The 27,413-nt window shown below is 34.6% G+C and overlaps 1 protein-coding gene across 7 annotated transcripts in view; it reads left to right on the forward strand.

Annotated features, from left to right (window-relative positions):
• CFTR (CF transmembrane conductance regulator) overlaps window positions 1–27,413 on the forward strand; it is a 210,937-nt gene that overhangs the window by 39,694 nt on the left and 143,830 nt on the right. For 6 of the 7 annotated variants that reach the window (XM_036010839.1, XM_028525739.2, XM_036010838.1 and 3 more), the window contains exons 3-9: window positions 1,563–1,671; window positions 10,060–10,275; window positions 13,815–13,904; window positions 14,761–14,924; window positions 16,269–16,394; window positions 19,644–19,890; window positions 22,902–22,994. In XM_036010839.1, coding sequence (XP_035866732.1) covers window positions 1,563–1,671; window positions 10,060–10,275; window positions 13,815–13,904; window positions 14,761–14,924; window positions 16,269–16,394; window positions 19,644–19,890; window positions 22,902–22,994 — 1,045 coding nt within the window. The remainder of the gene's footprint in view (window positions 1–1,562; window positions 1,672–10,059; window positions 10,276–13,814; window positions 13,905–14,760; window positions 14,925–16,268; window positions 16,395–19,643; window positions 19,891–22,901; window positions 22,995–27,413) is intronic. The other variant, XM_036010841.1, reaches the window with a different exon arrangement.

The raw sequence follows: 27,413 nt of genomic DNA on the forward strand, positions 1-27,413 counted from the left end.
AGGCTAGTAGGAGTAGCAAATTCACATTTCCAAGATCAAGAACTGATTCCTATATCTCTGCTAACTTCCCTTAGCCTACAAATTGTTCAACTCTCACCCATAAAAAATTTTTCCCAACTTTGCCTTTCCCTCAAGTCACTATTCCATTCTTTTTCTTTTTTTTTTCCTTTTCATGGCTAATATTTCTCTTCTCTCCTTGTCTCTTCCCTTCTTCACTTTCTACTTCTCAGCTCCCTAAAATATGGTTCCCATGTCTACCATGTTCCTAAAACCACACTGATCAGAGTCACCAGAGGCCTCTAAATTATCGAATATAATGACCTCTTCTTACATGACTTCAGTGTTGAACATTTCTTTCCACCTTGAAACCATTTATTTGGCTTTTTCATCTGACTCTTCCTTTGAAGGAGAAGCTAAATCTGCCTTCATATTTACCTTATTGTAAGTTACTGAATGATATGGATGGGAGTCAAACCCCATGTGTGTGAGTGAAAGAGTGGGGAAGAGTGGGGAAGCAGACAAATGGGATAGGGTACTTAAGCATTATAGATAGTAAGTTTCTGGGGGAAGCCATTGTTCATGCAAAGACTACCAAGCTTGCCCTCAAATTTCAGCTGTGTGTTCTTTCTCTGAAATAACTTAGAACAACCTGTAATGATTGTAGATTGAAGGTTATGGGAATAGCTGTTTATCAAATGCAAAGCCTTTATCTAGTTATTTATTTACTTCTTGCTTATGGTTCATGAAACTTTTTATGTCTGTACAGTTTAAAAATGAAGTTGAAGGTAATATTTAGAGATATATTTTACTCACTTGGGAAGAGAAAGAGGGCTGTTACTAATAGAAAGTAGTGACAATGACAAAATAAATATAGTCCATTGATGAACCTATAGTATTTACAAGAAAACAAAATATTTATTTATGTATCATCCATTTTCAGAGATTTTAATTTAAATTCCTACTAGAAAATACAGAATTTGATTCTGTTTTAATCTTCCTAATTCTTACTTTGGAGTAACTATAGTTGTTGAAAATAAAGTTTGATGATACTTGTTTCATACCCCTACATTTTAAAACAAAGTCTAGCAAGTTTTTCTAATGTTAAGCCACAGAAAACTACATCTAACTTTTTATCTTGTTATTGATTTGATGGTTAAATTATATAAAATCTACTACAGTTCTAAAAAGGTGAAAATCAAGAGGAGAAGGGCAAATACATTCAATATTTGTTTATTTTCCACCTTGTTCAAAGCACATCAATGTGTATTCATAAGTCATACTTATTTGTCTACATTTTGTATTGCTGTTAAAAAGCCCAGAACCTTTCTTGAACAAATATATCATGGCCTTTTCATGAGGTCAACTCTCTGAAACTGAAATACCATGGAGCGTTGGATTCTGCCAAATATCTGACTAAGCATCAGTGTTGGAATGTCTCCCCAAATTTTCATCTCTTTAGTTAATCTGCTTGGATATATTTGTGTGAATAAAGCTATGTTAAGTAAAATAAACCCAATATTTGCACAATTGCCTTATTAGTTCAACCTTTTATTCCTTTGCAGAGAATGGGACAGAGAGCTGGCATCAAAGAAAAATCCCAAACTCATTAATGCCCTTCGGAGATGCTTTTTCTGGAGATTTATGTTCTATGGAATCTTATTATATTTAGGGGTAAGGATCTCATTTGTAAATTTACAATGGCTAAAACAATTATTAAGTTAAATTCATCCGATTACATACATGAATGTTTGTAATATTTTGAAATCATATCTGCCTGCTAAATTGTTTCAAGGAAAAATAATAAAATTTAAAAAATGGGCAGTAAGGTACTCTTGTTTTCTTAGTCTCCTACATCTTTATCAGTGAGAAGAAAGCACCATGCCTGAAAACCCCAGGCTTTGTGGTGTTTAAGTGCCATCTGGGGTGTTCCTGTGGCTCTGATCATTATTCCATCACCAGAGCCTCATTTTGAATCCTTGGTTATAATCTAGAAAAGGCAATGGCTAGTAGAAAACTTATTTAGTCTTCACAGAAAAATTGTGCACAAATTTTCTTTGGGATGTGAAGTACCATTTGGATGCACCTGTATTCATGTAAATCTTCATGCTCTGCAGAGTTAGCAGTGCCCTGGTGTCTCCAAAGAGATGCCATACAAGTTGCATGGTGTTAAGAATCTATAGTTCAAACACATCAAGAAAAAAAATTTAAAAATTTATGTTGACAAAGATGACCACATTTATGTCCTGAATGTTTTGTGCTACTCTAAGGAATCTCCTGGAAAAGTTCTTCTGGCTTTGTATTATCTGTTTATCTATCTGTCTATCTATCATCTATCAATCTATTCCTACAGAGACCTGCAACAGTTTGGGGGTGAAAATATTTTGTATATAAATATAAATAAGATAGCTGAAGAATTAATTAGCTCTTAAGATGCCTTTAAAGCAATTTTTCTCAATGAAAGTACTTGAGTTTTGGAAGACAATTTTATACATAGTTTCTGGCTCTATTGACTTAATTTTTAAAAATATGTTTTGTTGATTGCTTTAATGACTATATTCTATACATTTAAATTAGTGTATAAAAGTATAGTTCACTCCAGTCATCATATAAGAATGTAACAGTCCAATAATAAATCATTGTTGGATTGAAGTAAATGATACTTCAAACAAGTGTTATGTTGTGACTATGGTTGGGGTGAAACTAAACATTTTTCCTAGTCACTTTCTCTGTCACTTGATAGCCTAATAATTAACATAAACACAACTGAATAGAAGCTGGAAGAGAGGCCTAGTTATCAAGCCCCTTATTCTCTGCCTGACTTGTGAAATAATTTATCCACCAGCCTAGAATTTTCATGTGAAAAAAAGTACTCACCTAAATGTGAAAGTTTAGATGATACACAAATATATTGAAGTTATTTTTTGGCCTGGTGTACACAGACCCCAAAATAAACATGATATAGTTTAATATTTATTGTGCCTAATCTGTTCCAGGGTCAGGTCAGCATTCAAACCTTGTATGAAGATCATTTTAACTTGATTGTCCTTGAATGTCCATGCAGCAGACATTATTATACAGAAAAGGAAATTGAGTATCAGGAAAATTGTATAACTCCACCAGAGTCGTGAATATGGTAAATTTGAGTGATAGCCAGGTCCATTTAACCCTGAAACCTAGGAACCTGCCACTACATTAGATTATACTTGCTACCTAACTATATTTATAATGGCTGTATTTAGGCTGTCAGCAGAATGGTGACTCTAGTAACTAGTCTTGTGTCTTCTGAGTTGCTTTGCACTTTCTCAGGAGACACAGGTTGTTAGAAGCTTGAAGGTTGAGGATTCTTCCTGGGTCACCTCAGGGGCATAACTGCAGAAAGTTTATAGCACAAAGCAGAGTAGGGGAACCAACTAAAATCTTCTTGCTTAAAGTTGGGAAGAAACTGTGAAATTCACCCAAGAGCCAGTAGTGCTCAGGGTCAAACCTGTAAACAAAATTAAAGACCAGAAGAATGGAGACAATGTGGAGGGCTAATTTATTCTTAAACTTGAGTTTAAAAATATCTCAGGAATCTTAAATCCTTTTATGGGTGGTAGTGAGGGGAGAGGTGCTCCCAAGCTAACCTTAGCTACAGGTCTGCAACTGGCAGCATCTTGATTTGTGCCAGCTCAAAATCTACTGATAACCATCAGAATATTGGTGAGGAAAAGAACCTCTGGCATAGCAGCTGAAATATATATAGCCAGAAGTTATAGAGAAGAAAATTAGCATTGGCAATGGCATAAGTGTGGTGAGGCCATAGGTTTTTCACCCTTGTCACAGACAAAAGGCCTTGCTAAAGCCATGAAGTTTTAAGTAGTGAAAGTGCTGAAAACTAAGTCTTAAAGAATTTAGATAACTGTTGAGGTGGTTAAAATGAGGGCCACCTTTCAGGGCATCTGATCTCTTAACCCTCTTTTTTTGTTCTTATTGGTTATAGGAAGAAAAGAAGGGGAGAAAATGTAGCTATTTTAATAAGACCTCTATCCTTTTAAACAAATGACACCAGTGCCTCACTATTTACATATTTTTTGGTTGTTCCTTCTTTCCACTGAGTGTGACATCTTGGTAATTAAGTTCTATGAAATGAACAAGGATTCTTGAAGTTGCTGTAACACTGCTCTTGGTAATAGGTAGACATACTTTCAGAATGTCTTGTGCATTCTTTGTTTGTCTAAATTGGGATAATTTTGGTATAGTGATTGATTGGTTTTGGGACTGATATAAACAGTACTTGACCATGAAAGGTCAAGAAAAAAGGAAACATCATCATGAAGGAGCTTGTCTCTGTGCAATATTCATGTAATTTTAAATCATATTAGCTATGGCCTCTCATCATTAATGTACTTATTTTGTTACATTTGACTCAGCAGCCAGATTCAACATTGTCTTTAACATCTAAGAGTGGCATAGAAGAGAAACTGGCTGTTGAAAAACTGAGTATGAGAGTCAATTAAGTATAGGCAGAGGAAAGCCAAGTAGATGGAAGTGTGTAAGCAGGTTACTGAGAGAATATGGTTATCACAATACATTTATTATGATAAGAAATTTACAAACATTCACTCAAAAATATTCTTGATTCCTAGGCAGCTCTGGGTATATTTACATCATCATATTATAATATATATCAGAGCAACTTGGGTCAAATTACTTGATTCATTAAACCCTACAAAGTTTAAGGACATAAAGGAGAATAAGTCCCAGTACTCATGTTGCTAGAGTTCTCAAGTCTCATAGTCTATATTGCAAAGGAAAATGTGCATTATGTTCTGACAAACACATTGGGTAGTCATGAAAGGCAAGGACCTACATCCCAGATTACTCTACCCAGCAAACTTATCATTTAGAATGGGAGGGCAGATAAAGTGCTTCCCAGCCAAGGTCAGGTTAGAGGATTTCATCATCACCAAGCCCTTATTGTGTGAAATGTTAAAGGAAAATATCTAAGAAAAAGAAGGCCAACAATGTGGACAGTAAAATGAAACAAACTCACAACTATCAACTGAACCTAAAAAAACAAAAACAAACTAAGCTATCAACTAGAACAGAACACAATCAGAGAAATGGAGATCACATGGAGGGTTGTCAGCAGGGTGAGGGGGGTAAATGGAGGAAAAGGTACAGGGAATAAGAAGCATAAATGGTAGGTACAAAATAGACAAGGGGAGGTTAAGAATAGTATAGGAAATGTAGAAGCCAAAGAACTTCTATGTACGACCCACGGACATGAACTAAGGTGTGGATGTGGGTGAGAGGAGGGTGAAGGATAGAGGGGAATAAGGGGGGGGGGGTGGGGAATGAGACAACTGTAATAGCATAATAAAAAAAATATATTTAAAAAAACAGTTTGTGTACTTTTGAAGGCTAATCTAGAAATCCAATATCATGTTCAGTAGAAAATGGCATCTGTAAGGAAAATAAATCTCATGTTCTTCCATGTGACAATTAGAAAACAATCAATCTATAGGTTAGGAATCATCTGTGATCATGTACTTACAACTTAAATTTGATACAAGGTGGCCTAGTTCTCTCCTTCCTTGTAGGAACATGGTTCACCTTTAGTTCTTATAGCTAACCAGTATCCAGTCATGACTCATGAACAGGATGGGGTAAAATAAAGTAAAATATATGTGATGCACTTGAGGACATGTTTTTCTTAAAGGTGAACATTTTTTCCCTCAACTCTTTCTGGGGTATGAGCATGCTTTGATGCCAGAGCCTGTTTTATTATCTTTGGACAAATCAAAGAACTTTTCTAGATTTCAATTTCCTTAACTATACAGTTCAAGGGGTGACAGTAAAGTCTCTATACAGTCTCTATAATCTCTTCCACTTTTTAAACTGTGTGTCTGTGATATGGGTCCTAGCAAAATGGTATTTCTATTAAATTTTAGTGATATTAACTTATAATTTGATTTGGTAGGTTGATGTTGAACTAATCACAATGCTTGCATTGATGGTCACCTGAGAAAGAGCAGGTTGTGTTTTAACATTTTTGTTTTGATTTAGGGTTATGAACAAGAAACGGACTTTGGAGTCAAAATGTCTGATTCTAATCTCACCTTTTCCACTCACTAGCTGTGTGAACTGGGCAAATTATTTAAACTCTCCTTGTCACAGTTCCTTTAATTGTAAAGTGGACATAATAGCATATATTTCATAGAGTTATTGTGAGATTAAATGAGTTGAGCAGGTAGAGTGGACCCTGGTACATAGCAAGTACTTCATAAATGTTAACTGCTATTAGATCTTTAAGAAGAATCTCTATCTACCTGCACAAATACTAATATTATTAACATTTACTTTAATTTTTATAGGCCACAGGGAAATATTTTGCTAATATTTAAAACTGGTACTTAGATACTAAGTTTTACCTCAGAAATTAAAATTAATATTTTAATCCATCTTCCATTATTATATCTTCTGAGTTAAACCTATTATTGCTGCTATATAAGCAGGTCCAAGAACATTTTATTATAAAACATTAAGAATATAGCTTAGATTTCTATTGAAGACATTGCTGGTAATTGTTAATGAATCAAAATACTAAAAGGAAAATACCAAAAGTAAAATACTAAAAACATGATTCAAAGGCAGAAGGGGATCATGATACCACTTTTGAGCCTGTACTTGTTACATATATATTTGTAAAAACTATAGATAGTTGTGGCAATGAATAAGTTTTATTTTCCATGCTGAATATGTATGGTGTCAGATGGGTGCTAGATTCTGGTGGGGTGATGAGTTTGTAAGTTATATAAATGCCCAAGCACTGGGTTGTACACCTGAAAGTAATATAATATTGTATGTCAACTATAATTGACAAATAATTATTAAAAAGTAAGTCTAATTTTAAAAATGAGTATCCCGTTTCTCCATTATTATTGTATAATTTAGCTCTTATCCACTGAATTAAAGTGCTATATTTTATTGTATATCAAATTATTAGGTGCACTCAGATGTGTTCTGGAACTTTCCAGATAAGTCAGTCTGTTTCTGTCTCATGCCGCATTATTATAGTTGTATAATATGCAACTATAATATATATGCAATATAGTACTTAGTAAAGTGAACTTTCTCACACAATGTTTTTATTCTTCAAATGTTTTTTATTAGTCTCTCATTTTTTTCCAATTGAAATTTAGAATAATTTTATCCATTAATTCTACAAATATATATGTGCTGAATGGACACCCTGTGCTAGCTATTGAGCATGATGTCAGGGTTGCTTTAAGAACCAAGATAGACAGTTTCTGCTTTTATGGTGCTAAAAGTTCACCTCTAAAAACTTGAAATGCTGATGAAGATTGCATTAATCTTATACAATAACTTGGGGGAGAATGTAATCTTTGCAACAACTGGTTTTACTTTTTAGAAAGTTTTGAAGTTCTTTATTTGGGATTTTTAAAATATATCATAGTAATGTGTTATAAAATGTATTTTAGGTATACATTAATTATTGGTATTTACAATGGATTTTTGTTATATTTTTACTATAAGTGGGGTACTTATTTAATTGATTATTATGCTTGGCATATACTAATCTGTTTCCTAGTATAAGTATTTTTTTTAATTCTCTACCTGCTAACCTCTTGATTTACTAAAACTTGTTCTATGTACAATCACATTCTATGCCGATAATGATAATGCTTTCATTTCTCTTTTCCTATAGTCAAACTTCAGTTGTTTTTGTTTTTGAGCTGTATTAACAAAAAGTTCCACAAAAAAATGTTTAATTGTACTAGCCACTAGTATTGTTATTGTTTGTGTGTATCTGACTTTAAAGTTAATGCTTCTAGAGTTTTATTAATTGTGGTGCTGATTGTTGTTTTGAAGAAGTTTTTCTCAAGTTAACAAGTATCTTTATATTTGAGTTTATTTGAACATTATCAGAAACAAGTATTGAAGTTTTATCATACAGTATTCCTTTATAGTTGTTATTGAGATAACAATAGGCTCTTAATTAATTTCTCAATATTAAAACATCTCAACTTCTGAATATTTCTCAAATGTCCTAGTATTCCCAATATTAAGATATATAAAATATATTTAAAATGAGTTATGATGATGATTATTTTACCAACTACACACAATAGAAAATAATGTCAATTTAGAAGTTCTTCAATTAATCATTCTACTTGTATTAGAAACAAGTATGCTTTTGGTTTGGAATTGTAATTTTTAAGGTAAAGTTATCTTGGGATTATTTCATTTACTGTAATTGCAAGCCTGAACCAAGTTTTCTATTTTTGTCTGAACTTTCTTTCCTGTTCTGAATAACTAGCAAACTTCCCTATCCTACGTATGCAGTTAGAACAGAAATGGTTAAAGGATTTAGATTCGTCCACAGTGATTTAAGCTCTGGTCTGGAGGATCCCATGAGAGAACAGATATTATCTCCCAGGAGTTATTTTCTTAATTTTTCTCTGGGAGGCTCATCTAAACTGAGACTCAGGAGTATTCCCACCAGGCATGCAATCACTTGTGCTGTTCTCTAAGTACATGGTCTTCCCAACTCTCTTTGTTCAGAACTGCATCCCTCTGAGAAGAAAACATCTGTAGAGGTGGCAGGGTGTGGGCTAGGCCAGTTGCCCAAGAAATCCTCAGCATCTGCCACGGGACTCCACAGACTCATATAATCAGAGATGTTAGCAATGCAGGGGACCTTCAAGATCAGCTTGCTCCACACTCACTTTATCAGTGAGGAAACCATTCAGAGAAGGGAAGTGACTATGGTGACAGAGTAGATAACATGCAGGGATAAGAATGTGGGTTTCATGATTCTGTTTATTTCCTTGTCATGCTGGCTGAAAAATTTGTATTTGTCTTGTATTATCTAAGTGAACCATAAAGTGAATTCCATCTTTATTTGTGTCTGATAAAATTAACAAAATATTTTACGAAATTTTCAAATAAATTTGTGTTCCTTCTCATTACATTCAAGCTCAGTCTGCCTTACTGGGAAATTTCTTGTGTTTCTGAAAATAATCTGAGCAATGGTGTATATACAGCTTTCACATGCCAAGAATGTAGGACTGCCTTGACTGGTGCATGGCTCAGTTGGTTGAGCATCGTCCCACGTCCCACAAAGGGACCAACTGGCACAGTCACCAGTTAGATTCCCAGTCAGGGCACGTGACTGGGTTGTGGACCCATCTCTGTTTGGGGTGTGTGCTAGAGGCAACAGATTGATATTTCTCTCCCTATCTTTCCCCTTCCTGCCCCCTCTCTAAAATAAATAAATACATACATAAAATTTAAAACAAAGGAATGTAGGGCTATGTTTATTTCAGTCATTACAGGGATGATTTTTAGACTAAGCTTGGTGTCAGTTACTATTGTTTTCCCTTCCAAATAAAAAAAATCCGGTGATACCTGTTAATGGTTCCATTATAAATATTAGAGAACATATTGCCTAAAATGATGTAGGGAAAACTAAAAAAGCGAGGGCTTGGAGTGCTGATTTCATCCTTGAATATTAATAGTGCCATGTTGTGGTGACGTTTTTGTTTGATGTTTTCAGATGATCCTATTATTGGAATTTTGTTTACCAAAAATAAATTGCATTTTTCTATGAACATATACTCTCTGAGAGTAATACTACCAGTGTTTTTGTGGAATAGCCATGGTTGTTCAAGGGATAAGTGTGTCCTCTTTTGCTTAAGACAAGATTATAACTAACTAATTTAGTAATGACAATGTGTAGAATAGATATCTAAATCAGATTAACACACATTTCATTTACTTTTTTATAAACTGCAACTGAATAACAATTCAGCAAATGGGTGTATTGTGATAGAGGTGACAGGTTATAGAAAAAATATAGTGGTGATGCAATGGCAGGGAGATGAAGTACAAACATATTAATTAAAATAATGTTAAGAATTTCATATATGGCATGGCTCCATGGGTAGCCATTTTAAGTTTTCCTTTAAAGGTAAAACTTTCTGTGTTGAAACTGTTAGGGTATTTTATGAAAGAGGAATAAAATTGTATTTCTCTTTTTGTCCTCTTCTGCAGGAAGTCACTAAAGCAGTCCAGCCTCTCTTACTGGGAAGAATCATAGCTTCCTATGATCCAGATAACAAGGTGGAACGGTCCATCGCAATTTACCTAGGCATAGGATTATGCCTTCTCTTTATCCTGAGGACACTGCTTCTGCACCCAGCCATTTTTGGCCTTCACCACATTGGAATGCAAATGAGGATAGCTATGTTTAGTTTGATTTATAAGAAGGTAATACTTCTATGTGCAGTCTCCATACTACATGGAGTAGCATCATGTTGTAAATGCTGTGCTAGTACAAATTAGGGATAAATGCTGAAATCAATTTCATAAGTCAGTGAGATGAATTAGAGCAGTATTAGTGTTTCTAATTGTCTTTGATAACAATTTACTTTAATAATTTTTGAACAGCTTCTATAAACTGCATATGATATAGTTTCATTTTTGTTTTTTTTTTTCACTAGTCATGTCATCATTGTATGGCATCCATGGTTCCTCATTGAAATGGTTCTTATCATATGCATAAGTTATTGACAAAATATTATCTTAGGGTAGGATGCCATGTATCCTTATGTTCAAACTGTAAGAGTATAGTATATATGTAATCATTAATGATAATCCAAGCAATGAAAGTTTTCACCTTAACTAGTTGTGATGCAGGGGTGTATTCATCTATTGCCTTACTTTGAGTTGGATTTTTGTCATCCTGTGAGTTTAAAAATTTAAAAAAAAATTTAGAACAGCACATGGATGGCAACTGTAAGAACTTCTTGTTTTCTGTGTGTACTGTTGAAACAAGAACCCAAGTTGCTGAAGCATGATTTGGGTATATTCAGATTACGATTTAGCTACCTTGCAAACACAATTTAAGAGCATTTCAGTAACATGTGTTTTCACCAACCTGATTCTAAATTAAGTGTGACTGATTAAATCTACCAAGTAATTTTATTGGGTTGGCCAAAAAGTCCATTTAGTTTTCTCTGTAAAATAAAAAGACACATTTTTCATTTTCACCAATAACTATTGATTTGGATATTTTGAGTATGTCAGCTATCTCCTGTGTGGTAGAACATTGGTTGTTCTCAATTAATGTCTCAATTTGATCGCTATCAACTTCAATTTTTCTACCCAATCATGGAGCATTATCCAGTGAGAAGTCTCTAGCACCAAACTTTGCAAACCACTTTTGACATGTTTGATCAGTCATATACTTCTCTGTACACTGCACAAATCTTTTTTTGTGTTTCAGTCATGTTTCTATCTGTCTTAAAATACTAAAGCGTAATATACCAAAAATGTTGCATATTTTCTTCCATCTTCAATATTTTTTTAAATGACTATACAAAAATTCACCAATTTTGATTTTTTTAAATGCATATGTTATACAGATGTCATAATATGATCTAACAATATTGTTTTGAATGAAGTTAAAGACAACTAAGTGCTACTAGAGCCACCTTACAGAAAAAAACATACATACTTTTTCGGCCAACCTCAAACAGAAAGCTATTTTGGTTGAATCATTTGGATACTGCTTTACCGTTATTCTCTCTTTTCTTCTCCCAATGTAAAAATGTTATATACTTGGTTATAAGAGTCATGGGTCTGAAATTCCTTCTAGCAAATAACCTATAACACTCCCATAATATACATGCAAGGTCAGTTGTGTTGTAAAACTTGGCAACCATACTTTATTGTTCAAAGAAGCTTTTTATGGAGGCACAAGGAAAAAGTGGAGTCCACAGTTTAACTAAACCACCTCAGCTGCAATCTCATCATTTCTTAACTACTAGGAAAGCATGGGTGATAAATCAACAAAAACTTTATATTGATCCAAAAATTTTATATAAGTGAATAAATTAGGTATTATTTAGAAGGTAGAATTGCACAACAAGCATATTAAAGAAAGTAAAATCCAGTTTAAAAATTATTTATAAAAGTGCTTATTATCATAGTATAAGTAATAGTTAATGATGTACATGACAAGCTTCTAAGTGATTTAGAGATGCTATCTCATTTGAGCTTCTCCTTAGACTATCAATAAAAGATTTCAAAAAACTAAGACCCAAGAAAATATAAAACATTGTATAAAAATCTGTTTAAATTTTCTAAAATGGATAAATCATATTCCTTGAAGTAAATGGTTTCCAATATTAGGGAAAATAAAATAGTACTGAAATAATGTAGTAAGACAAACTGTGTTATACAGGAAGAGAGGAATGAAATAGTGTTGGGCTGAAGGGAGGAGAGATGAAAGAGCAGGTTAGTTTGTAAGTAAGTCTATACATAACATTTAGCAAAAATATATGGTGCTTTCAGATCCACAGCACATTCATGAAAAGTTAGAAGCTGTTGTCTCTGTCCTTCTTTCTAATTGTTGAGTATCTGTTCTTACCTAGTTTGCTTTACTTGTCTAGCTACACTTGTTGGCCTTCATTGGCATCATCATCAAAGAATGCAATTGCATCTCCACATGGCTGTGTTTTGGTTCCTAAAGTAAACTGGTATGTTAGCAAACCAGTTTCATCCATGTGGCAGGCAACCACTGATTCTATGATATTCCAGATTTTGTAATAGGGCACCATTTTGCTTTGATCCCAGATCTGCAACTATGATGCATTCAAATTATATTTTAAATAATGAATCTAAGTACAAATTAAATTAAGCTTTGCCTCTGAATGTCAAGAAGGTAGAAGTAACTAAAATGAAGAAATATTCACTGAGTGTTTAACATGCTTGATGTGGAGCCCTGTGGAGAACATAATCACCTAAGACTGAGTCTCTTACTAGGTCATGTGTGATCCAGCTCATTGATTTTCCCCTTCATATACTAATAGTGTTTTGGAATTAATGACCTTGATTCTTTCTTCATCTATGCTTATCTAAATGCTATTCATTTTTCTGTACCCATCTTAAGTTCTACTTCTTTAATAAAATCTTTCCAGATTTTTGTAACCAGATATGTGAACTTCCTCTTAACCACCCTATTATATTCTACTTTCTTTAACTCATTTATCATATCATATTCAGTTACATTTTAAGAAATCTTAACAATAATAATCTTTGATGCCTAAATAAAGTGAGTTACATCTACTAAATGCTCAATATATATGTAAGGGATTCAGTTAAAACAAATATTAAACAGATCCTCTCAGATCAAAGCCATCTAATGGCAAATCAATACTTATTAAATTTTGCTGGTAAAGTATGACTATAATATTTCACCAATATAATTAATTTATCTACTAAGCAATTATATTTTGTATGTATGAATGTGTATTTCTTTGTAAAATTAAAGAATTTTATATCAGTAATATGATATTTTGCAAAATTATTAATTATTCATAATATACTTTGACTTTAACAATAATTTTGCTTAATAGAGTTGCTGCAGGACTGAATTCAGATTTAAGGCCATGGTTTTAATTTTAAACTGCCTTTGGTTTTATGTTTTGTAAAAATAAAACAAACCCTGTCTCTATATATCTATATCTAGTCTATAGATACATATATATATACAATATCATATCCATTTTGGAGGTGCAAAATACTTAAAAAATCAAATAGTGGCACGACAGTATAATATTTGTTGTGAAGAGCAATATTTATAGATCTGAGGAGATACCAAAGCAAATGAATGTAATTTTCATTATCTTTACTTAAAAATACATGCATAGTAAACTAATTCCTCAGTTGTATTATTATATTACTTATGAATATATTTGTCCTCTGTTTGTCAACATCATATAACTTCCCATTTTTCCTTTTAGACTTTAAAGCTGTCAAGCCGTGTTCTAGACAAAATCAGTATTGGACAACTTGTTAGTCTCCTTTCCAACAACCTGAACAAATTTGATGAAGTATGAACCTAATGATTTAATTTTTATGCAATATTGTTATAACTCATACAACCCTGAAGGTTTTCCTGGATTAGATAATGGTAATAAGTGGTTAAGTAGAACACATCTTTACCTTCCTTATTTTTGAAAACTGAGAAAGGTAAGTCATGTGAAGTGCCATGTTGGGGTCTCATGAACCCACACAATTCAAAGGCAACTTAGCTTGCTGGGTATTTGATGAGGTTTTTCAAAATTCAATCCACTTCTGATCTTGTTTTCTTTTAATACTTTAAATCACTTCAGTTGAATATGATACCCTGGGCAATTTTTTGTCATTGCTATCTTGTGTTATAAATAAATTTAAGGTACTTAAGGATAATATATTTTTATTTATCTTTGCATTTTCAGTATTTAACATAGTATTGAGCTCTCAACAGGCACTAAATAAATTACTGTTAAATTGAGCATGCATTTATTCTGAATATATTGTCAGATAGAGTTGTGCCTTTGTAGAGACTGGGCTCTGGACACTCTTTTGTTCTCTTATAGCTCTTGCTTTATTCAAATAGAAGTTATTTAAAATAAATTTTTTGACATGACACTTAAGAGATCCAATCTCAATTCCACTGGAAAAAAATACATAAAAATGTAGTAACTTGAAATTTGTTCCTTGGGAATTCCTAGTCTATGTGTAAAAGGTTTAAGCACATTGCTGTGTGTTTTATGTAATGAATATCTAGATTTCAGTATGCTCAGAATCATGAGATGTTTCTATGAGTTCACTGTGCTCAATTCATTCATCTATGCTGTCTGTTTGTTTTTGCACTGGGGAGGGGGATAAAAATATCACAATTTTCACTGTGATTTTATTTTCCAGGGACTTGCATTGGCACATTTTGTGTGGATCGCTCCTTTGCAAGTTACACTTCTGATGGGGCTGCTCTGGGAACTGTTACAAGCCTCTGCCTTCTATGGACTTGCTCTACTCATAGTCCTTGCCCTTGTTCAAGCTGCGTTAGGGAGAATGATGATGAAGTACAGGTAGCACTCTATTTACATAGTTTCAAAGGGGTTTAAATTAGGTTTTCAACAAGCCCATGCTAAAAAGCCCAGGACTGCTCTGCACTGAATGATGATCTACTTCCTAGGTGTCAATAAAAAGGAATGAATGAATATTTATTTATTTATTTATTTATGCCACATGCTTTCACTTATATGTGGAATTTTGTGAACAAATTAAACAAACAAGCAAAAGAGAAACAGACTCATAGATTCAGAGAGCAGACTGACAGCTGTCAGAGGGGCAGGGGCTTGGGGGCTTGGCGAAGAAGGTGAAGGGATTAAGCAAAAAAAAAAAAGTCTCATAGACACAGATAATAGTATGGTGACTGCCACAGGGAAAGGGGCTAGGGGAAGGTAGGAGAGGGTAAAGGGAGGATGAATGGTGACAGGAGACTTGACTTTGGGTGGTGAACACACAATCAGGGAATTATTTTAATGGTGCAAATAATAATTCCTATGTCAAAGGGATATTTTTTACTTATAAATTTGTAGAATTTCTTTATAAATATGTTACTATCTAGTTCATTTTTGTAGATCATAAAATTTACATACAATGGATAAAACATTGATGTGAGTGGGAGGGGATGCATAGATTTTGGGTAGAGTATATAATAAGTTTTTCCAGCCCTGGTTCATGGATCATCACACCAGAGCCTTAGTTACTACTTTTTACAGAATGACTCAGTGAATGATATCAGTCATTGCTTATATAGAAGACTTCTAGAGTTTGTCAGCTAGAGAATAATAAAAGTACACAAATTTTGGAGTTAGATAGCTCTTGGCTTGAATCCCCAGGTGCATGCTTACTAGTTATGTGACTTGAATAAGCCACTTTGCCCCACTGAGTCTCTGGTTTTCCATCTATTTTCTTTTTAAAAAATTAATTGATTTTAGAGAGAGAAAAAGGGAAAAAGAGAGAGAGAGGGAGAAACATTGATTTGTTGTTCCACTTATTTATGCATTCATTGATTGGTTCTGTATGTGCCCTGCCCAGGGATCAAACCCACAACCTTGATGTATTGGGACAATGTTCTCACCGACAGAACTACTTGGCCAGGGCTGGTTTTTCATCTTTAAAATAGAAGTGACGACCACTCCTAAAATGCCTTAAAAATTGGGGATAGTGTATGGAATGCATCTAGTACAATGTCTGGCACATAAAAGGCATTTACTAAGTGGTAACTACTTTTATTACCACCTATTTGATGATAAAATGTTCATCTGTTTAACAAAAGAAATGTTGCTTCTTAAAGGTTTGAGCAATTCTTAATGGATAATTTGACTTGTTTTTACTGTGAAATTGATTGATTGATTGATTTACAGAGATCAGAGAGCTGGGAAAATCAATGAAAGACTCGCGATCACCTCAGAAATGATTGAAAATATCCAATCCGTTAAGGCATACTGCTGGGAGGAAGCAATGGAAAAAATGATTGAAAATCTAAGGAAGTAAGTCATTTAGATAATTTCAGTATCATTGGTCAGTTAATGGTTAATAGTTCAAAAATGAGTCACAGTGGATTTCCAGCTCATATTTCAAGTTTCTGACAATCAAACAATTTTATTGAGTTATTGCAATATTCATGTGTTAAGTGGAATGATGTTATTTTTATATGCTGTGATTTTAGTTTGTCAAGTATGTTATTTTTCACTAGAAGAGTATTTTTATACCTTATGAAAGAATATCTTATATATGTTTATAGCTGCCTAATTTACTTATTTGACTAAAACAATGGTCATGATGCTGAAGGCTGATTAAAACCTTAAATAGAACTGCTGGAGAGGTAAATATACAACTCTGAACCAAATAAATGATTGTCTGTTATTATATATACTTTACTCTTTGCATTATGGCTCATGAAAAATGAAAAAACTTTCATTTGTTTAAAATATGTTTGTTCTTCTTACTTAGGAATACTAACACAAGGTAATATCTATAAATTGTATTTCTATAAACCTTCCTCTTGAGATTTCAGCTCAAATTATGAAAACCGCCTTTTCAGGTAGAATCAGTATTTGGCACCTATCTCTGGTCTTGTTTCACCTCAGATAACCTTTCTGATCACTGATCAGTAAAGATTATATCCAGCAAAGAAGTGCAGTGCAGGCTGAGATGAGATTACTGATATGATTTGGGCAAAATATAAACTAGGGTAGGCATAAGACCATTTCTCTTTAGTCAAGTTACATATTCTACAAAGTGCATTTAAAAAAAGGTTCTAGGAGGCTCAGTGGGAATAGATATACTGTTAGAGAGCAGCTTTTTCAGAATGGGTAACACAGGACAAGTTTCACAGAGGAAATATACTAAAAAAAGAGCACCCTTTTGGATAACGTGACTATGGGTTATCAGGAATATGGGCTGCTGATTCCAGGAGACAGTAGTGGTAACTGAGCTGCAGGTGTGTGATTGGAACAACAAAGGAAATGCTGAAATGTTAAGTCCTTTGCCATGTAAATAGAAAGAATAAAAGGATATTTATTTCCCAAACATTATTGCTCACCTGTTTTTATTATGCCTTTCAAGACAAATCCAGGAAAGGAATTTTGTTTTCTTCCCAGAAACATCCTTAAAGATCTTGGGGAATTGTTTTATTAACATTGTTTTTCTCATTAGCAAGTGTTTTCCATCACACTTGTCCTCCTGGTCACTTGTATGCTTGTAAGCACAGACATACATAGCAAGAGTAATGAGGAGTTGTCTCAGGCCTCAAGATAAAAACCTGGTCAGGTTGTTCTGCTTGCTGACTTTTCTTGACTTTTTTTCTCTGTTTCTCCAAAAGATGAAATTCATCCTTCCTACTCTGTATTTCTGTTCAACAGATTCTAACAGCAAATGTTTGGTTGTAACTTGTATAATCCAGTTCCTTAATCTGGCATGAAATTGTTACCTGAAAGGGCTGTAAAGTGCTGACGTAAATATGGGAAAGTAAGAATTGCTTCTATTCAAGAGAGCAAATATAAAGTTCTGGAAGAGATTGGAGGGATGCAGTTCAAAGGGGTGGTTACCTTGGCTTAGGCCACTGTTCACCTGTGCAAAAGGCTGTGCAAAGCTCCCTGATAATCTACACCTTTATCATTCTTGGTAATAAAATGATTTTCAAATTTTTTATAAGAAACTGATAAAATACTTTTATGACTCATAAATTGTTAGTGACTTTATAATGGAGAGTACTGCTTTGTTGGTGATTCTTATAAATGTTCTTGAATCCATTAATCTTTTCCTATAGCACTACTTCTTCCATTTCCCTCAACTGTTTCTAATACATTTCAACAACAATTTTGACAGGTTTGTTAACTTTTTTTGTAAATAGTGCTTTCTAGCATTTTATTGATATCAGTGTAGCCATTATTATTCTTTTTCTGATGAAGATTAAAGTCAACACGGTAAGGTTCAAATGCTAGGTCCCCTGCTGTAATGTCATTGATCTTGGCAACAAATTCATAAGGACGATGTTACTTTTTCCTTCTGTGGATGAAGATTCTATAGCACCAGAGGGAAGAACAACCTGCTTAAGATGGCATAGGTGTGACTGATACAGCCAGGAGTAAAACCCAGTGAGATTCCAAAATTCTAATCTCTCTTCAATGCCAAATAATTGATACAAGTAAGCATTAGATTATAGATCACAATCTAGGTTGGGCATATTGAACTCCATTTTTTTCTTCACAATGCTCAAGTTTACATTTTTTAAAACTAAAAAAGAAAAAAGATTTCCTTTGAATTCTAATTAAGAATGAGAACCTTTCTGAGTTATACAGGTTTGTGGAAGTAGCACCCAAATGTCAGGCACACCTATTGCTCCTTCCCACCAGGACCCTCTACTTACCTGAGTCATCACTGCTCTTTCCTTTACAAGAGCTGAATAGGAGGATCACAAGCAATTCAAGTTTCAGTGGTCCAGGAAGAATGGGACAGAGGTTGAGGGCTGCATTGTCCTCTATTCTCACCAGCTTCTGCACTCCCTGTTTTGTGCCTTTTGGACCATGTAAACCTTTCCTATGTGCTGAAAAGAAAATAGTTCTCATTTTCAATTTGGACTAGAAGATTAGAAGTATAATATAATTTGCAATTATATTAAAATGAGAGACAAGGAGGATGTGGTATCTTCCTCATAGTTTTTCAAGAACCACATGCAACAGAATCTTTTGTACAGGTACTGTTTTTTTAACCTACTGCAAGCTTGTTCAGTATCTCTGAGAGTTGGCCCTGAGACTCTGCATTTTAAAAAGTTTCTCAGGTGATTTTTACCTATACTAACATTTAAGAACCACTCCTCTGTTGCTTGTATATTTTTGGTGTTCCTGAAAGCTAAGCTGGAATTTCTAAAGTGCTAAGAATCTATTAGGAAATCATAGTCCTCATTCCCACACTTAATTGCTTAAAATGTCAACAAAAAAACCCCCAAATTATCAAAGTCTCACTAATCAATAATGAGGTGATAAAGATATAAAAATAATATAATAATTGGGGTTATTAATTATAGTTTAAAAATAATATTTACAGGTATTATGGGCAAGACACTGGTATATTCATTCCTATTCATCTTTTAATTAAGGTAACTGAGGCCCAGAGAGGTTAAATAGCTTGCCCAAGATCACAAAGCCTTGAGAGTCTGTGCTCAGATTTTACATTCCAAAATGCTTCACATTTGAACAGTAAATAAGCATTCCAAATCTTATTATTTTGTTTTATAGAACAGAACTAAAACTGACCCGGAAGGCAGCCTATGTAAGATATGGGAATAGCTCAGCCTTCTTCTTCTCAGGGTTCTTTGTGGTGCTGTGTTCTGTGCTTCCCTGTGCACTGAACAAAGGAATCATCCTTCGAAAAATATTCACAACCATCTCATTCTGCATCGTTCTGCGCATGGCGGTCACTCGGCAATTCCCCTGGGCTGTACAAACGTGGTATGACTCGATCGGAGCAATAAACAAAATACAGGTAATGTGTCATAAGTGGGCATTGTATACAATGATTTTAGGACAATTTAGAACTTCACTAGTGGGCAAACTGTTTAGAGATAAATTTTTGGTCTTTGTTTGATGCGCAGGAGTTCCTCCCTTCACATCTGTATATGCTCTGTCGAGTCCAAGTAATGAAAGCCTAATGAAATAAAATGAAAGCCTGTGAGATTCTCTTAAATCAAAGAAATTACAGAAAATATTGTTTCTGTATTCTGGAGAATTGTATTCAACTTATCAATCAATAGATCAGTTCTAATGTATTTGGAAAATGTGCACAAAGATGGTGGCAGATTCACTGGGAAGTTAAAAACTTTCCAGCTAATGCTAGGAATATTCATCTTAAACTTTTCCAAGTATTTCCCTGACAAGGAATGATGGACAAGAATGGCTTTTATATCACATTAATTCCCTTAAAATCCCAGCAATGCTGATGCAGCTGCTAGCTCTGAAAAGAAGTTCTAAAGTCCTCAAGTGATGAGATTCAGTTTATACAATTTATACAATTGAATCACTACTATGAATTTTTATGTTCTTATAATTTCTTTAATCCTTATCAGAGGGCATGCTTATTGATTTTAGAAAGAAGGGAAGGAAGGGAGAGAGTGAGAAGAGGGAAACATCTATGAGAGAGAGAAACATTGATCTGTTGCCTCTGGTACGTACTCTGACCGGGGCCAAACCCACATCTAGGCATGTGCCCTGACCAGAAATTGAACCCATAACTTTTGGTTTATGGGATGATGCTCCAACTGAACCACACCAGACAGGGTAATGCTTATAATTTTTATAATTAATATGTACATCAGAGTATAGTATTATACTTTTAAAATACTATTTTTTAAATCCTTTTGCAAGGATACATTTTATTGATTTTAAAGAGAGAGGAAGGGAGAGAAAGAAACATCAATATGAGCAGAAACATTGATATGAGAGAAACATTGATATTGATGTCGATGGGTTGCTTCCCATATGCTCCCAGACTGGGGATTGAACTAGGCATGTGCTCTGACAGGGAATCGAACCCACAGACTGTTGGTATATGGAACAGCATTCCAACCAACTGAACCACCTGGCCAGGGATTAAAATAATATTTAAAAATTTAACCCAGAAAATAAATCATGTGACATAAATAAGGATGAGGGTGAAGGTGAGCCACTTTTAAGTTGTTCTACCAATATATAACCTGCGCCAGAGTTTGCAAGTGGTGGCCTGTGGACCTACTTTTGGCCCCTACACCTGTTTTATTTCACCTTTACTTAAAGGAAATTAAATTAGTTGACAGCATTTAAAAATTGGGAAATGTCACATATACAATAAGTTATATGTTCAGCCTCTTGAAGGATTGCAATATATAGTAAACAGGGTCCTCTTCCCTTACAGGCTGTGGCAGCTCCTCCATTAGAGAGGGCCTGCCCTCGCCGGCTCATCACAATTTTTGCTCAGCTGCCTTCCTCAATTTTATCATTTCATAAATATGAGGGGGGACCCCCAACACCCAGGAATTTATTTATAAAAAATGGTGTATTTATTCTTACAAGTTGAAACTTAAGTCACCTTCAAAATAGTCTCCATTTGATATAATACACCTATTGAGACTTTTCCACTGCTCAAAATAGTCTTTGAACTCATTCATTGTTATGCCTTTTAGTGCTTCTGCCATTTTTTGTTTTACCTCTACCACATCCACAAAACATTTCCCTCTGAGGACTCTTTTCATCTGGGGAAACAAAAAAATCACTTGGGACAAGATCAGGTGAATGGAGGTATGGGACATGGGGGTCATGCCAATTTTTAATCAAAAACTGCTGAACACTCAGCATGGTGTGCGCAGGTGTGCTTGTAAACCTCCCATTGTGAAATGGACAAATGCATTGCAAGTGTTCAAAAAAATAATTTACTGAAGCTGAACACAGCCTCTTACAACAATGCTAGCTGGTACACTGATACAGATGGGTTCCTAGAACACTCACCTAGCTGGGGAAGCCTATACTATGAGGAGCCTGCCCTCCAGAATATAATTCCAGGAGTTTTTTGCCACCCCCCTTGTGAGTTTGAGATCTGCAATTTATTGATGAATGTAGCTCAAAACCACAACAAGTCTTGGAGTAATCGTATTTCTTCTCTTAACCCATCACAGGTGTGTGTGTGTGTGATAGAGAGAGAGAAGGGGGTGGAAGGGGGGGGAGAGAGAGAGAGAGAGAGAGAGAGAGAGAGAGAGAACGAATATACATGCAGACCAGAAATAAGAAAATGAAAGTGTCAGAGACAGAGAGAGCCACTGAACAGGAACACAGAGATAGAGAAACATCTTGAAAATAAATTGGAGAAAAAGAGGGAAACTCAAACAGAGGTAGTGAGAGAGAAGAGTAGAAAAGAAAGGGGAAGAGTGAGGCAAGGACCAGGCTTTTTTAATTACCTCCTATGGTGAAGGCTTCAGAATGCACGAACTTAATTTTTCCTTGTGTTCTTATATTTCCTCAGAACACTGTGAAGTAGAGTTTCTGACAAGACCCTTTTAGAATCAAGGCTTGATGCCTACTTAAAATCAGCTCTGTCACATCTTCACACCTTCACTTAACCCAGAGAAGTGATGCTAATCATGTCTCTAATAAAGGCGGGGGCTGCTATAAAGATGAAGATACTAGTTTTCTCTCTGTCCTAATTAAGGCAAATTGGTGGCTAATGCAGAGGTGCTTTATAAATTCTTCATTAAAGTTAACATGTACAGTACAAGGAAGTATGTTAAAATTTAATGTGTAAAACCAAATTTATGTAATATTACAGGTTTAAAGAATGCATTTCTAGTATGATGACTCCTAGTGCTTGGCCAGTTTACTTTATAAATTATTTTTAAATTATTTATTAAGAAATTCATAAAATCTAAATACAAGATACAGCACTATTAAGAGTGTGAAATAGGTGTAATAGTGCATTAGTGTTCGCTATTCTGATTCTACATTATGTTTTTGCTCTCTTTTTATAAACAGGATTTCTTACAAAAGCAAGAGTTTAAGACATTGGAATATAATTTAACAACCACAGAAGTAGTGATGGAGAATGTAACAGCCTTCTGGGATGAGGTCAGAATTTTAAAAACATTGTTTGCTCTATATACTTAAGCATTTTCTTTGTGAATCTGATTTTCATACTAATGGACAATGAGAATTATGTTAGAACTGGTGGAGCTGGAGGCGAACCACTCCACTTATTTTATAGATTAAGCAGTAGAGCTCCAGGAATATTAAGGGCAGTATGGAAGCCTCTTCATTTTGTTCTAAGTCATGTAACTTATTTCATATAAAATATTAGAAAGTAATACCCAGCTCACTGGTTTTGGATCCAGGTAGAGCTGAATTTGAATCCTGATTCTGCTCTTTACTCTCTATGTAATCTAGATAGACTGATTGTCTTTGGGGAGCCTCTGGTTCTCCATCTGTAAAATGGGTATATTAATATTTACCTTGCAGATTGTGTAAAGTGTTTGGTGCACATAATAGTTCCTCAATAAATGCTACCACATCTGATCTCAAGTTCTAGTCCAAGTGTTTTACATATATCAGTCAACATAAAGATGTAAGAGAGAATTACTAATTTATGGTTTTCAATGATTTTTATTTATTTTCACTCACTGTTAAAATCCTCATATTTCTCAAAGTCAGAAAATATATTATCAATTTTCAGCCTCTAAAAAGCAATATATGATTATTGAGAAGCCCTACTGAGTTCTCATTTCCTTATCACTGATATCTGCTGAGTAAAGGTAGGAGTTATGAAACCAATGGCTTATTTCTCCATATTACACAATATCTTAAACTCATTTTATTTATTTAAGTAACTTGATCACCACTCTTCACTTCATGGTTTAAGATATGGGTAGAGAATAATTCTTCATTGAAATAGCAAAATTGTCTGTGGAAAAGTGGATCAGATTGATTTTACCTCTTTGTTTTTAGGAATTTAAAATGCACTTCTAGGTAAGAAAGAAAAATATATTTGACATTTTTACAACTATTTTCAGACAGTTGTTTTCCTACACTGATGCAAAAGTCATCCTTTTCACTCTACTTCTATCTAATGAAATAGGTAGCATGCTTGAGCCCTTATGTGCCAGGCACTAAAAGAAACACTGTATATGTGTTGTCTCATTTAATTCTCATCACATTCCTATGACCTAAGTAATATTAATATTTCCATTTTACTGACAAGGAAAGGGAGACTTAGAAAAGTTGAGGGACCTGGCTAGGCTCACACCTGGCAAGACCTGAAACAGGATTTTGGACCCAAATGTCACGATCTACAACCCTTCCACTGAGCCCCTGACTCCTGTCTGCTGTATCCTCACCTTCTAGTTTTTTGGCTGTCACCTATCAAAATCCAGACACTTCTGATGGTGTTTACTAAGGATAACAGTGCTTGCAAAACCTCTGCCATCATCTGTGAGACTTCAACATCCACATGAGCAATCCTTCCAATAGTATTCTTAGAACTTACATTTTATAGTGACTTCTTCAGAAGCTTCCTCTCATAATCATATCCTGAGCTTTGAGAACACCTACTTACTCCGCAATGGCAATTGTGTCACACACCCTGAAGTCTCTTTTTCAGTCTAGAATTTCCTAACCCTCCACCTCACTCAGTCTCTTAATTTCATCTCTACAACCATTCAATTTCATCAAGATTTCTAGTCTTTTTAGTTCTCCTTTTTGGACTCCTCCTGGTTTAACCTCTGCTTACTCCAAGACCAGTCATTTCAGTTCTTCTCCCAGCAGTACTCTCAATTACCCTTTCCATGTGCTGAGTCCTTCTTTGAAAAACATTCACGTCATCAGCTTTGGTGAAGAAGGTGCTATCTGGAAAAATCACATATTCCAGTCAATTTTATGTTTTAATGTCTCAACTTCAGCTGGGCCTGTAAACCTTCTTTGGAAATCTTTGTTTGTCTCTAGTTAATTTTCTTTACCATTTTCCTAAAAGCTATTCCTGATTTTTACCACTGTCCTGAACCACCCACACCACCTCTCCTAGGATCTGCTCACCCCCATCACATGGCCTTGCCTTCTACAATACATAGAGAAAATAGAGGCATCATCATGGATGAATGCTTCCAACTTCTCTCTTCACCCTTGGAATCATCCTTTTGTTCTTTCTTCTTATCTAAGAGAATATGCTTCCTTGTTTCATCTTCTCAGAACAGGGGTCAGTGATTATTCTCTCTCTACAAGCTTGAACATCTCTTTTCAATTGACACCTTCTTACATTTAAATATTTTTAAGTTAAAATTTTTTACTGACTTTTTCCCACCCAGTCTCATTCTCTAAGACATCACTTTCCTTCTCTTTACTGTGAAACTTGTTCTCACTTCTCAATCTTCATGGTTGTCTCCTCGCTGCAATCTGTCCTCTGCCCTCAACAGTCTATTAGAACTGTTTTTTTTCTTCTTGAATTTATCACTAAACTTTAGTGGACCACTCTTTCCACATTATTTTAATCCTCAGACCATGACTTCTAGGCTACTCTGCCAGCCATTTCAATAGTGATGGGCCACTGGGTTCCCACCTAAGTCTCCTTCTACAATTTAATGCTCTCTGTAGGTGACCTCACCCAGGCCCAGTTGATGACAAGATGCTAATGACTCTTTGGAAATTCCACCTGTCAAAATTTATACTAAAAAAAGCATGTGCTCCACATGTATAGCAAAGTACATGTATACAGTTTGTCCATACTCTTAGATAACTACCCATACTCTTGGATACTATCATATTTAGTTTTCAATATGAACTAAAACATGTTCATATTTAACATATTTAAAAGAACATTTTTAAATAAAACATATTTAAAAGAACATTTAATGGCATATGAAAAAATCTTCATTTATTGTAAGTCAGAAAAGCAGTCACAAACATTAGGTATAATTTTTATTGATGTAAAAATGATATATATGATTTTATGTATTATATACACTTATAGGTAAGAATAGAGGGATATCAGTTGAAATGTTAAACATGTTTTTTTCTCAGTAGTAGTGCTATAAGTAATTTCATTTTTTTCTTTCTGCTTTTCTATGTTTTTCAAATTTCCTGAAATTAATGTCTTTTGTAATCAGAAATTAAAGTTATTATTAACAATAACCTGTCATTAGTCCTTTTGTCTTCTTAGATAAAACTCCTCCTAAGCATTGCACTCATCCTGTACTGCCCACAATACCAAGCACATTTGTCATCTTGCCATTTATATCATTCCTGAGACACAGTTTGTACTTCTTTTTATTGTTGTGCAAGTACAGTTGTCTCCATTTTCATGCCACCACTTTCCCCCACCCCACCCACCCTCACCTTCCATCCTCAATCTTTCCCCTCCTTGGCTTTGTCCATGGGTCCTTTATACATGTTCCTTGACCATGCTTCCCCTTCATTCCCCCCTTATCTCACTCTCTCCTCCCTTTTAGTCACTGTCTCTTTGTTCTTTATTTCAATGTCTCTGGTTATATTTTGTTTGCTTGTTTGTTTTGTTGATTAGGTTCCACTGAACCTAAGGTGAGATCATATGATGTTTGTCTTTCACCACCTGTCTTATTTCACTCAGTAAAATGCTCTCCAGTTTCATCCATGCTGTCGCAAAGGGTAGGAGCTTCTTCTTTCTTTGTACTGCATAGTATTCCATTGCATAAATGTACTATAGTTTTTTGATTCACTCATTTACTGATGGGCACCTAAGTTGCTTCCAGCACTTGGCTATTGTAAATTGTGCTGATATGAACTTAGAGGTACATAGGTTCTTTTGAGTTGTGGTTTCAGTATTCTTAGAGTATAATCTTGGCAGTGGAACTGCCAGGTCAAACAGCAGTTTCATTTTTAGTTTTTTGAGGAAATTCCATATTGTTTTCCACATGGCAGCATTCCCATCAACAATGTACTAGGGTTCCCTTTTTTCCACCTCACCAGCACTTACTGTTTGTTGATTTGTTTATGATGGCCACTCTGACCAGTGTGAAGTGGCATCTCATTGTGGTTTTAATTTCCATCTCTCTGATGGCTAGTGATACTGGGCATCTTTTCATATGTCTCTGGATCCTCTGTATGTCCTCCTTGGAGAAGTGTCTGTTTAGGTCCTTTGCCCATTTTTTAATTGGATTGTTTGTCTTCCTAGATTAGAGTCATATGAGTTCTTTATATATTGTGGAAATCAGACCCATGTCTGAGATATCAATTGCAAATATATTTCCCCATATAGTTGGTTCCCTTTTCACTTTGCTGATGTTTTCTTTAGCTGTGCAGAAGCTTATTATTTTGATGAAGTCCCATTTGTATATTCTTTCCTTTATGTCCCTTGCTCTAGGGGACATATTGGTGAAAATATTGCTGTGTGGGATACCTGAGTTTTTCCTGCCTATGTTGTCCTCTAGGATTTCATGTCATCAGCACTTATATTTAAGTCTTTTATCCATCTTGAGTTTATTTTTGTGTATGGTGTAAATTGGTGGTTGAGTTTAATTTTTTTGC

Source organism: Phyllostomus discolor, chromosome 10 (genome assembly GCF_004126475.2).
Source record: "Phyllostomus discolor isolate MPI-MPIP mPhyDis1 chromosome 10, mPhyDis1.pri.v3, whole genome shotgun sequence".
Classification (NCBI taxonomy): domain Eukaryota; kingdom Metazoa; phylum Chordata; class Mammalia; order Chiroptera; family Phyllostomidae; genus Phyllostomus; species Phyllostomus discolor.